The sequence below is a fragment of the Oncorhynchus tshawytscha genome, linkage group LG12 (genome assembly GCF_018296145.1).
Source record: "Oncorhynchus tshawytscha isolate Ot180627B linkage group LG12, Otsh_v2.0, whole genome shotgun sequence".
Classification (NCBI taxonomy): domain Eukaryota; kingdom Metazoa; phylum Chordata; class Actinopteri; order Salmoniformes; family Salmonidae; genus Oncorhynchus; species Oncorhynchus tshawytscha.
In genome coordinates this window covers 53,420,013-53,433,888 of record NC_056440.1, presented here as the reverse complement: position 1 = coordinate 53,433,888, position 13,876 = coordinate 53,420,013, and the positions used below count along the sequence as shown (strand labels likewise).

General features: G+C 41.0%; 1 protein-coding gene across 1 annotated transcript in view; it reads left to right on the top strand.

Annotated features, from left to right (window-relative positions):
• LOC112264030 (sodium- and chloride-dependent glycine transporter 2-like) overlaps positions 1-13,876 on the top strand; it is a 44,554-nt gene that overhangs the window by 7,774 nt on the left and 22,904 nt on the right. Inside the window, exon 8 of the mRNA XM_024440637.1 lies at positions 6-109. Coding sequence (XP_024296405.1) covers positions 6-109 — 104 coding nt within the window. The remainder of the gene's footprint in view (positions 1-5; positions 110-13,876) is intronic.

Here is a 13,876-nt window from a genome sequence, read left to right as displayed (position 1 = left end):
TCTAGGTGTGGAAGGATGCTGCCACCCAGATCTTCTTCTCTCTGTCAGCAGCCTGGGGAGGCCTCATCACACTGTCTTCTTACAACAAGTTCCACAACAACTGCTACAGGTAAGCACTTCTCACTTCTCCCGCCACTGGGAGTGATCTCGAATCTTCTGTCTCGCAATCACATGTGACCGCCCTCTTGACAACATCTTAGCCAGCTGCGCCACCGTAAAGCTAGCAACTCTATGGTGCGGGTAGAGACATTTCAAACTGAGGAGTGAGGTTACCAATCAACACGACGCAGACTCAAATTGCTGTCGTCACAGCAACCTGCTTTGTGTAATATACTATGTTATGTAGCTTTGAAGGTAAACATGTGATTCTATGACAACATACGGTTGTTTTAGAAAGGGTAGTCAAAATGTATAAAAGGCCAAAAATACAGTTCTGATAAATGTAACAGCTGTATAATGGAGCAAGATATTCAACACTTTTTGGATTTTGAAAATGTATCAAATATTGACTGCACATAAACCATGATATAATTACATCAGAATGATAATACACTGCTCAAAAAAATAAAGGGAACACTAAAATAACACACCCTAGATTTGAATGAATGAAATATTCTAATTAAATACTTATTTCTTTACATAGTTGAATGTGCTGACAACAAAATCACACAAAAATTATCAATGGAAATCAAATTTCTCAAATCAAATCAAAATCAAATCAAATTGATTTCTATAGCCCTTCGTACATCAGCTGATATCTCAAAGTGCTGTACAGAAACCCAGCCTAAAACCCCAAACAGCAAGCAATGCAGGTGTAGAAGCACGGTGGCTAGGAAAAACTCCCTAGAAAGGCCAAAACCTAGGAAGAAACCTAGAGTGGAACCAGGCTATGTGGGGTGGCCAGTCCTCTTCTGGCTTTTCTGCATCATTTTTGGACAGAAAGTTTCTGATTTTTGCAATGTTATGTAGATGGAAAAAAGCTGTCCTTGAAATGGTCTTGATATGTTCTTCAAAAGAGAGATCAGGGTCCAGAGTAACGCCGAGGTCCTTCACAGTTTTATTTGAGATGACTGTACAACCATTAAGATTAATTGTCAGATTCAACAGAAGATCTCTTTGTTTCTTGGGACCTAGAACAAGCATCTCTGTTTTGTCCGAATTTAAAAGTAGAAAGTTTGCAGCCATCCACTTTCTTATGTCTGAAACACATGCTTCTAGCAAGGGCAATTTTGGGGCTTCACCATGTTTCATTGAAATGTACAGCTGTGTGTCATCCACATAGCAGTGAAAGTTAACATTATGTTTTCGAATAACATCCCCAAGAGGAAAAATATATAGTGAAAACAATAGTGGTCCTAAAACGGAACCTTGAGGAACACCGAAATTTACAGTTGATTTGTCAGAGGACAAACCATTCACAGAGACAAACTGATATCTTTCCGACAGATAAGATCAGCCCATGGAGGTCTGGATTTGGAGTCACACTCAAAATTAAAGTGGAAAACCACACTACAGGCTGATCCAACGTTGATGTAATGTCCTTTAAACAAGTCAAAATGAAGCTCAGTAGTGTGTGTGGACTCCACGTGCCTCTTATGACCTCCCTACAATGCCTGGGCATGCTCCTGATGAGGTGGCGGATGGTCTCCTGAGGTATCTCCTCCCAGACCTGGACTAAAGCATCCGCCAACTCCTGGACAGTCTGTGGTGCAACGTGGCGTTGGTGGATGGAGCGAGACATGATGTCCCAGATGTGCTCAATTGGATTCAGGTCTGGGGAACGGGCGGGCCAGTCCATAGCATCAATGCCTTCCTCTTGCAGGAACTGCTGACACACTCCAGCCACATGAGGTCTAGCATTGTCTTGCATTAGGAGGAACCCAGGGCCAACCACACCAGCATATGGTCTCACAAGGGGTCTGAGGATCTCATCTCAGTACCTAATGGCAGTCAGGCTACCTCTGGCAAGCACATGGAGGGCTGTGTGGCCCCCCAAAGAAATTCCACACCACACCATGACTGACCCACCGCCAAACCGGTCATGCTGGAGGATGTTGCAGGCAGCAGAACGTTCTCCACGGCGTCTCCAGACTCTGTCACGTCTGTCACATGTGCTCAGTGTGAACCTGCTTTCATCTGTGAAGAGCTCAGGGTGCCAGTGGCGAATTTGCCAATCTTGGTGTTCTCTGGCAAATGCCAAACGTCCTGCACGGTGTTGGGCTGTAAAGCACAACCCCCACCTGTGGACGTCGGGCCCTCATACCACCCTCATGGAGTCTGTTTCTGACCATTTGAGCAGACACATGCACATTTGTGGCCTGCTGGAGTTCATTTTGCAGGGCTCTGGCAGTGCTCCTCCTGCTCCTCCTTGCACAAAGGCGGAGGTAGCGGTCCTGCTCCTGGGTTGTTGCCCTCCTACGGCCTCCTCCACGTCTACTGATGTACTGGCCTGTCTCCTGGTAGCGCCTCCATGCTCTGGACACTACGTTGACAGACACAGCAAACCTTCCTGTCACAGCTCGCATTGATGTGCCATCCTGGATGAGCTGCACTACCTGAGCCACTTGTTTGGGTTGTAGACTCCGTCTCATGCTACCACTAGAGTGAAAGCACCGCCAGCATTCAAAAGTGACAAAAACATCAGCCAGGAAGCATAGGAACTGAGAAGTGGTCTGTGGTCACCACCTGCAGAACCACTCCTTTATTGGGGGTGTCTTGCTAATTTCCTATAATTTCCACCTGTTGTCTATTCCATTTGCACAACAGCATGTGAAATTTATTGTCAATCAGTGTTGCTTCCTAAGTGGACAGTTTGATTTCACAGAAGTGTGATTGACTTGGAGTTACATTGTGTTGTTTAAGTGTTCCCTTTATTTTTTTGAGCAGTGTATATATATAATATATAAATATATACCATTTAGTAGACGCTGTTATCCAAAGTGACTTACAGTCATGCGTGCATACATTTCACGTATGGGTAGTTCCAGGAATCAAACCCACTATCCTGATATTGCAAGCGCCTTACTCTACCAACTAAACTACAGAGCACTTTGAATGAGAGACATGAAATCAATAATATCCAGGAATTTTGGTGGGTATTCAGGAATAAAGGTCATTTCAAATATTTAATTCTTTTTGGGGGGAAACAACACATGCCACCCCCTTTTTTTACCATACAGGCCAATTGCAATCAACAGGCAGAATTTAACACGAAGCTGTGTGTGGAATTGGATTTCGTAAAACATTACTAATGGGAGATTACATGCACCGGTGGTGTTCAAACAAACAAGAACACACACACACACACACACACACACACACACACACACACACACACACACACACACACACACACACACACACACACACACACACACACACACACACACACACACACACACACACACACACACACACACACACTTTAAACTTTGAGATCCCTCTTTCAAAGCCACTGAGATCTCTTCTAGCCATGGTAGCCAAAATAATGGGCAACTGGACATTTTTATACATAACCCTAAGCACGGGATGTTAATTACTTAATTATCTCAGGAACCACACCTGTGTGGAAGCACCTGGTTTCAATATACTTAGTAAATTATAATCATTGATAGCACTGGTGCTCCCAACTTGAAAAATTTAGGAGAACAACATCAAATCTTGGAGATCCTGACGATATAAACTCAGCAAAAAAAGAAACGTCCAGGCCTCCCTGGTGGCGCAGTGCTAGCTGTGCCACCAGAGTTTATGGGTTCGCACCCAGGCTCTGTCGCAGCCGGCCGCGACTGGGAGGTCCGTGGGGAGACGCACAATTGGCGTAATGTTGTCCGGGTTAGGGAGGGTTTGGCCGGTAGGGATATCCTTGTCTCATCGCGCACCAGTGACCCGGGCACAGTGGCGGACCGGGCACAGTGCACGCTAACCAAGGTGGCCAGGTGCACGGTGTTTCCTCCGACACATTGGTGTGGCTGGCTTCTGGGTTGGAGGGGCGCTGTGTTAAGAAGCAGTGCGGCTTGGTTGGGTTGTGTATCGGAGGACGCATGGCTTTTGACCTTTGTCTCACCCGAGCCCGTACGGGAGTTGTGGCGATGAGACAAGATAGTAATTACTAACAATTGGATACCACGAAATTGGGGAGAAAAGGGGGTAAAACGTTTTTTTTTAAAGAAACGTCCCCTTTTCAGGACCCTGTCTTTCAAAGATAATTCATAAAAATTCAAATAACTTCACAGATCTTCATTGTAAAGCGTTTAAACACTGTTTCCCATGCTTGTTCAATGAACAATAAACAATTAATGAACATGCACCTGAACATGCACATCACACCTGCGGGACAGGTACAGGATTGCAACAACAACTGCCCGAATTACACCAGGAACGCACAATCCCTCCATCAGTGCTCAGACTGTCCCCAATAGGCTGAGAGAGGCTGGACTGAGGGCTTGTAGGCCTGTTGTAAGGCAGGTCCTCACCAGACATCACCAGCAACAACGTTGCCTATGGGCACAAACCCACCGTCGCTGGACCAGCCAGGACTGGCAAAAAAGTGCTCTTCACTGACGAGCCACGGTTTTGTCTCACCAGGGGTGATGGTTGGATTCGCGTTTATCGTCGAAGGAATGAGCGTTACACCAAGGCCTGTACTCTGGACCCGGATCGATTTGGAGGTGGAGGGTCCGTCATGGTCTGAGGCGGTGTGTCACAGCATTATCGGACTGAGCTTGTTGTCATTTCAGGCAATCTCAACGCTGTGCGTTAACAGGGAAGACATCCTCCTCCCTCATGTGGTACCCTTCCTGCAGGCTCATCCTGACATGACCCTCCAGCATGACAATGCCACCAGCCATACTGCTTGTTCTGTGCGTGATTTCCTGCAAGACAGGAATGTCAGTGTTCTGCCATGGACAGTGAAGAGCCCGGATCTCAATCCCATTGAACACATCTGGGACCTGTTGGATCAGAGGGTGAGGGCTAGGGCCATTCCTCCCAGAAATGGCAGTTTCCAGCTACAATAGTCATTCACAACATTAACAATGTCTACACTGTATTTCTGGTCAATTTGATGTTATTTTAATGGACAAAAGAAAATGCTTTTCTTTCAAAAACAAGGACATTTCTAAGTGACCCCAAACTTTTGAATATATATGCAGTTGAAGTTGGAAGTTTACATACACCTTAACCAAATACATTTAAACTCAGTTTTTCACAATTCCTGACATTTAATCCTTGTAAAAATTCCCTGTCTGAAGTCAGTTAGGATCACGACTTTATTTTAAGAATGTGAAGTGTCAGAATAATAGTGGAGAGAATGATTTATTTCATCTTTTATTTCTTTCATCACATTCCCAGTGGATCAGAAGTTTACATACACTCAATTAGTATTTTGGTAGCATTGCCTTTAAATTGTTTTACTTGGGTCAAACGTTTCGGGTAGCCTTCCACAAGCTTCTCTTTAATAAGTTCGGTGCATTTTGGCCCATTCCTCCAGACAGAGCTGGTGTAACTGAGTCAAGTTTGTAGGCCTCCTTGCTCGCAAGTGCTTTTTCAGTTCTGCCAACACATTTTCTATAGGATTGAGGTCAGGGCTTTGTGATGGCCACTTCAATACCTTGACTTTATTGTCCTTAAGCCATTTTGCCACAACTTTGGAAGTATGCTTGGGGTCATTGTCCATTTGGAAGACACATTTGCGACCAAGCTTTAACTTCCTGACTGATGTCTTGAGATGTGTAATTTTATTTGTTAATTTTATTTTTTATTTTATTGAATATACTCGAAACTTACAATATACCTACAGTTAAGCCGCTCAACAACTACATCATCATACCAGTCATCCAACAGACTCCCATTCAGAGTGACACACAGAAGCGTACAGGGTCAATGCTTTGCTCAAGGGCACATTGACAGATCTCCCATCAGGACAAAAAACGTGAACCCAAACCCTCCAAGATCCCCACACAGTTCCCCAATAGCTGCCCCTCAACCATCTGAGACCCCTCCCACAGCCCCCCAACAAGAAAAAATATTTTTTTAATTCATTCAATTCCCCACCCCCAAGAACCCCCCAATGCACCAACAACCAAGAGAATTAACTAAAGAGATAAAAGAAAAAGACAGAAGAAAACAGCAAACAACAATGCAAAAAAATAACAACAAAAACAAAGGACATCAAGGACATCTGAAATCATAACAGCAATGCCAACTGTATACAGTATGTTTGTGTGCATGTCTGGCACTATTACATGTATGTGTGTGTTCTTGTATGCATTTATTTGCATGAGAGTGTGTGTATATGCATGTGTACAAACACTTGCACGGCATCAGCCTCAGGCAAACCGGCATTAGTTGTAAAAACACTGCCCCTCAAGTGTCATTCAAACATACTTTTTATTATGTTTTATTTTTAGTTTAAAAAAAAAACTTTAATCTTTGACCATCATTCTATCTTCCACACAAAAACTCCACTCCCACTTGTCTCCAGTTCCACATACCAACCCTCAGCTTCCCTCAGCCCATCCCATCTATCTCTGCTTGCCACCCTCGTCGGGTTTCTACGCAACACATATCTTTCAACTCTGCTGTGATGTTTAACATACAATTTCTATCTAATCGAATAGAATCCACAGATTGCGAGCCAAATCTCTTTTTCGTCCACTTTCGTATTCAAAAAGATCCACCTTCCTTGCGAATCATTCCTAACTATTTGCACATTCAGATTTACATTTTTGTTAATTAATATCATCACACCTTTTGAGTTCCTTTGTCCATGACAGAAAATGATTTCACCACCCCATTCCTTTTTCCACGCATCTTCATCTAAGGATATAGAGTGAGTTTCCTGTAAACAGTATATGTTATATTCCTTTTCTTTTAGCCATGTAAAGACTGATCTTCTTTTTTTATAATCTGCTAAACCGTTACAATTATAACTGGATATACTTATTTCACCCCTTACCATAACTAGATACTATTCTCAGTCTGACCATAATTAGTGCTTGTAAAGTTACTACCATCAGAGTTATATGATGGTCAAAATTAGAGATTTCAAATGTCTGATATTTTGAATTCAAGAAATAGGTTCTAGCAATATTTGTTTTATTCCCTTGCCTGTTTGCCTGTGAGCCAATGCCACAGATGCTATAAGATATTATGTGTGTAGTAAATCTGAGTAGGTTGATATGTATGACATTGTATGTGATTTAGTGAGAGTGTGTACGATGCCTGTATAAGAGTAAGACTATAATGTGTAAATAATAACTCTGCCAATTTGCATGGTTGAGTGTCTATGTGTGTAACATGTAGTGCGTATAGCCTTAATTTTCATGATGATAATTGTAATCCATATCGTGTCATCATTGCATCATAATTACCTTTAACATCATTGAAAAACACATCCCAGCATTTCCATAGCAATTGACGTTTCACATGATCATGAAAGAGACCTTGCATTTCTCTGGAGACGGCTTCACTTCAGTACAAATGTATTCCGTACAATATGTTATTATTCCCCATTGCCCCTATTCTGATATCTTCCCCTTGCTTGTTGTAAACATATATAAACTTGTAGACAAATACATAAAAAAGATAGACAAACAATAAACATATTAAATTACATGTACTTGGACTTTTACCAAATATGGCTATCTTCTGTTTACCAACCCTACCTTGTCATAACACATATCCCTAATCAGTGATGGGATCAAATGCATTAAAAAGGAAAGAAATTCCACAAATTAACTTTTAACAAGGCACACCTGTTAATTTAAATGCATTCCAGGTGACTACCTCATGAAGCTGTTTGAGAGAATGCAAAGAGTGTGCAATGCTGTCATCAAGGCAAGGGGTGGCTACTTTGAAGAATATCAAATATAACATATATTTGTATTTGTTTAACACTTTTTTGGTTACTACATGTTTCCATGTGTGCTATTTCATAGTGTTGATGTCTTCACTAATATCCTACAATGTAGGAAACTACTATATATACAGTACCAGTCAAAAGTTTCGATACACCTACACATTCAAGGGTTTTCTTTATTTTTACTATTTACTAGACATAAATTATCACCATGAGCCAGAACAACTTCAATGCACCTTGGCATAGATTCTACAAGTGTCTGGAACTCTATTGGAGGGATTTTTCATGAGACATTTCCATAATTTGGGGTTTTGTTGATGGTGCTGGAAAACGCTGTCTCAGGCACCACTCCAGAATCTCCCATAAGTGTTCAATTTGGTTCAGATAATGGTGACAGACCACCATGGCATGTTTTCATGTTCATCAAGCCATTCACTGACCACTCGTGCCCTATGGATGGAGCAATTTGTCATTCTATGGGGGCATAGCTATGGTAGCCAAAATAATGGTCTGCCAAGCATTTTTATACATGACCCTAAGCATGATGGGATGTTATTTGAGTAATTAACTCAGGAACCATGTGTGGAAGCACCTGCTTTCAATATACTTTGTATCCCTAATTTACTCAAGTGTTTCCATTATTTTGGCAGTTACCTGTGTCTTATCCTGCTGGCAAAGTTGGTAGACTTTAGAAAAGCAAGGAATAACTAAATGTACTGAATAAGACTCATTCCTTTCAATCTTTTCCCCAGATCTTTAGCAGAGATGCAGAGAAGCATATGACATTTATTTAAAAAAAATAACCACCTGTCAGGAGGATACAGACAGCTCAAGAGGTATGCTTAGATATGCAGAAAAATATACATATTTTTGACATAGAATTAAGCGTACTGATTATGGCTCTTGATTGCAGGAAAAAGCAGTTTCAGGTGTTTGAAAATACGAGATTCTCTATGCCCCTTAGATTTTTGGGGTGCATGACGTCCCTGATTGTACACCTCAAGAGTCTGGAGGTGTTTCTTTACTGCATGCGCAATAGCAGAGTTTGCTAAATAAAAGACCCCCTGAGTGATACAAATCATCATGAGTTGCCTATTTTGTGCAGTTATTAATATTTAATTTTGTTAGGTTTTATGGGAAAAGACTGTTTCAGCATCGCTAACTGGCTACACAAAGTGGTAGACACAGGCATTCCCATGCCGTTACGTCTTCAGAAAGTTGCAAGAAATACAAATCTCTGAAGCATTCTTTAATATTCTTTACATGTAGGCTTTGGATTGAACGAATCTGCACACTCTAGGGCACTCGGAAACAACTGCACAGTGAAGCCTATCATTACAATAATTATTATTTGGGTGATTTTTTTTCCTGGTCTCACTGGTGCTTCCAAAATAAATTGTCAGATCGCTTAGCGAAATATGTAGGAGCATATGCACTTCAGAGCCCTGTTTGCATCCCTTATTTACACAAGTATTTCCTCTGGCAGTTACCTGTAAATTACCGCAATAGTAACGTGAAAATACTTTCCAAAATGATTGTGAAATAGATAACTTGGCCATAGTCTGTTCAAAGAATAGATTTTATTGTTACTGATGATAATACTTAAAGGGAAAAAATATCTTGAGAAATGTTGGCAGCAACCTGGACTCAAATTGAACATCGCCAAAAAGACTTTGAAAGTACGTATTTTAAGGATGTTGAAAATGCATATTTTACGGACGTTGAAAGACGTCTTTCGGGTCTAAGTGAAAATACATGATGTTGAAAATACATTTTACAGACGTTGAAAATACCTACATTTTAACTGTACATAATTTCACTTAAACTTCCTGTGAAAGTTTGGGGTCACTTAGAAATGTCCTTGTTTTTGAAAGGAAAGCACATTTTTCTCCATTAAAATAACATCAAATTGATCAGAAATACAGTGTAGACATTGTTATTGTTGTAAATGACTATTGTAGCTGGAAATGTCAGATTCTTTATGGAATATCTACATAGGCGTGTACAGAGGCCCATTATCAGCAACCATCACTCCTGTGTTCCAATGGCACATTGTGTTAGCTAATCCAAGTTTATCATTTTAAAAGGCTATTTGATCATTAGAAAACCCTTTTTAAAATTATATTAGCAAAGCTGAAAACTGTTGTCCTAATTAAAGAAGCAAGAAACCTGGCCTTCTTTAGACTAGTTGAGTATCTGGAGCATCAGCATTTGTGGGTTCGATTATAGGCTCAAAATGGCCAGAAACAAATATCTTTCTTCTAGAGATGCACGATATATCGGTGGACATATCAGAATCAGACGATATTAGCTAAAAATGCCAACATCGGAATCGGCCAGATGTCTAGTTTAACGCCGATGTGAAAAAACGATGTCAAAGCTGATGTGCATATCTATAAAACGCACAGTAGGTACATGACGTAATGACGGCTCGTAAAATTTGCGTTACACCTGCGACACAGCATTCCTAACCTAGCCTACAATGTCTGCTGTGTGGATCGAGCAGTCAACAAGTCAAACAGTCATTTGAAAGAGTAAGACAATTTCAGCGAGACGACTTAAAAGCGAAATCCATTAACGCTAAGGTAATGGATTCATTGCCCTTGACAATCAACCGTTCTCTGTCTTGTGTGATTTTGGCTTTCGCGACTGGTCTAGCACTAGTACACACTAACGTTAAAAAGTGTGCTATTGATCAGATGTTGCCCTACCGGAGTTACACAGTAATAGTGTCACTGTTAATGCCGTTTGTGTCTTTGTGTGTCCAAAAAGATACACGTCAAATAACACTATTTGACAATAACACTAGTACACACGTCAAATAACAGAGGCAGTGCACCTATTTCTCAATTGCCTAAGTAGCTGGCAATCAGCTAGCGAGACAGTTTGTCTAGCATTGGCCCAGGCTTGATTTCTTATCAAGAGAAGGTCTGATGGTACAGGAGAGTACCATGGGTTAGTTCGCTTTTTGACTCTGAGTTGCTTGAAAGGGGCATGTTTATCAGCCAGAGAGCTACAAATAGATGTGAAAAATGTAAGTGCCACAACAGAATCTGGTATACAACTAGTAGAAAAAAGCTCTGAATAATATACTGTAGATCATGAACAAACTAGATTTAAAAAGAAATTCTCTCCACAATTATATGACGGTCAGAGTTTTTCAATGTGGTATATCTAATGCAGTGGTTCCCAAACTTTTCATGGGCCCGTACCCCTTCAAACATTCAAACTCTAGCTGCATACCCCCTCTAGCACCAGGGTCAGTGCACTCTCAAATATAGTTTTTTGCCATCATTGTAAGCCTGCCACACACACACAATACAATGCATTTATTGAATATAAGAATGAGTGTGAGTTTTTGTCACAACCCTGCTTGTGGGAAGTGACAAAGAGCTCTATAGGAACAGGGTACATATAATTATAATCAATCATTTTGCTCTTTATTTAACCATCTTACATATAAACCCTTATTTGTTCAAAGAAAACTACAGATTAATGAGAAGGGTGTGCTTGAAAGGATGCACATAACTCTGCAATGTTGGGTTGTATTGGAGAGAGTCTCCGTCTTAAATAATTTTCAGAGAATCCACTCTTTTCTGAGAATCCACTCTCAAATAGGTACGTGGTTACAAAGGGCATCAGCGTCTTAACAGCTCGATTTGCCAAGGCAGGATACTCTGAGCACAGCCCAAACCAGAAATCTGTCAGTAGCTTCTGATTCAATTAAATTTTCACAAAACCGCTTGTTGCAATTTCGATGAGGCTCTCTTGTTCAGATATCGGTAAGTGGACTGGAGGCAGGGCATGAAAGGGATAATGAATCCAGTTGTTTGTGTCATCCGTTTTGGGAAAGTACCTGCGTAATTGCGCACCCAACTCACTCAGGTGCTTCACTATATCACATTTGACATTGTCCATAAGCTTGAGTTCATTTGCACACAAAAACATCGTACAATGATAGAAAGACCTGTGTGTTGTCCTTGTTAATGCAGACAGAGAAGAGCTCCAACTTCTTAATCATAGCCTCAATTTTGTCCCGCATATTGAAAATACTTGCGGAGAGTCCCTGTAATCCCAGATTCAGATCATTCAGGCAAGAAAAAACATCACCAAGATAGGCCAGTCGTGTGAGAAACTTGTCATAATGCAAGCGGTCAGACAAGTGAAAATTATGGCCAGTAAAGAAAACTTTAAGCTTGTCTCTCAATTTAAAAAAAAACGTGTCAATACTTTGCCCCTTGATAACCAACGCACTTCTGTGTGTTGTAAAAGCGTTACATGGTCGCTCCCAATATCATTGCATAGTGCAGAAAATACACGAGAGTTCAGGGGCCTTGCTTTAACAAAGTTAACCATTTTCACTGTAGTGTCCAAAACGTCTTTCAAGCTGTCAGGCATTCCCTTGGCAACATGAGCCTCTTGGTATATGCTGCAGTGTACCCAAGTGGCGTCTGGAGCAACTGCTTGCACGCGCGTTACCACTCCACTATGTCTCCCTGTCTTGGCTTTTGCGCCATCTGTACAGATACCAACATGAGCAGCAGCTACGTTTGGCTACATACGGACTGTTAGTGGAATTCCCGTGAGAGAGTAACGGTTTATGGGATTGGATGTTCATTATTTGACTAGGCTACCTGTATTCGACATTGTGTTGTTATTTAGCTGAACACTAGATGGTTTCATTTTATTTTTGGCAGCGAAACAAGCATACTCAGATGAGAAAAAACCCTCACCCAAATGTATAGCCCGTTGGAAAATCTAAATGGACTACTTGAAAATTTGAAGAATATATATTTTTAAATATATATATATATTTTTTTTTCTTTTAAGAAAAAAGAAGGTGAATCACATATTTTTATTTAGCGTACCCCCGATGGCATTGGGAATACCTGCTCTAATGCAAGAAATAGGGCAGTGGTCGCTGATATCATTTGCAAAAACGCCACTAGGCAATGCTTATGGGGACGGTTAGTCAGGATAAGGTTTGCTTGGTTTTTTATATTAATCCAAGTGGGTTTCATTATCAGCTGAGTCAAGTAGAACTCAAGACCGATATTCTTAAACTGATCTGAGGCATGTATAAGCCAATCAAGATTTACATCTCCTAACACAACCAGTTCAGATACCAGAAAGGATTTACTCATTATTGTTATTCCTTATTCACTCTGTATTTATGTCTTGATCTTCAATTCTGCATGGTTGGAAAAGGACCCTGTTTGTCTACACCTGTTTTTTACGAAGCATGTGACAAATGCAATTTTATTTGAGCATCATCAAGGATCCCACACACCCCAGCCATAAGCTGTTCACTCCCTTACTGACGGGGAGACGGTATCGGAGCATGAGGTCTGATACCAACAAGCTCAGAGACCGTTTTTATTTACAGGCCTGTTGAACAAGACTCTTGAACACTTGAACTGGACCCACCCCCTGCACTGACTCTCCGCACCTTAACACACACACACACACACACACACACACACACACACACACACACACACACACACACACACACACACACACACACACACACACACACACACACACACACACACACACACACACACACACACACACACACACACACACACACACTCATTCTAACCTTAATCCTAACCCCTCCATTGTTGTTATTTTACTTTTCTTGTGGGGACTACACAAACATCACGACTGCTACCACCAGACTCTTATTATGATTGCTAAATATTGCGCAATTGAATTCCTTGCCCCCAATCCCCCTTCCCCCGAATACTTTTAAATATTTGACTAATAATTGTTCCTTCTTGTATTATACTAATGCTAAAATGTTTATTCTATTCTACTGAGCCATATACTTTGTTTGTATGTGTATCTTTTATTATTTCTTATTGTTGTTGCATTGTCGAGAAGGAACCTGCAAATAAGCATTTCATTGGAAGGTCTATACCATGCCTATCCCTTACATATGACACCTTACTTGAAACTAGTTTCAGCGGTCAGAACAGACGTTTGCACGATTGTAAAATCAATGATTGTACA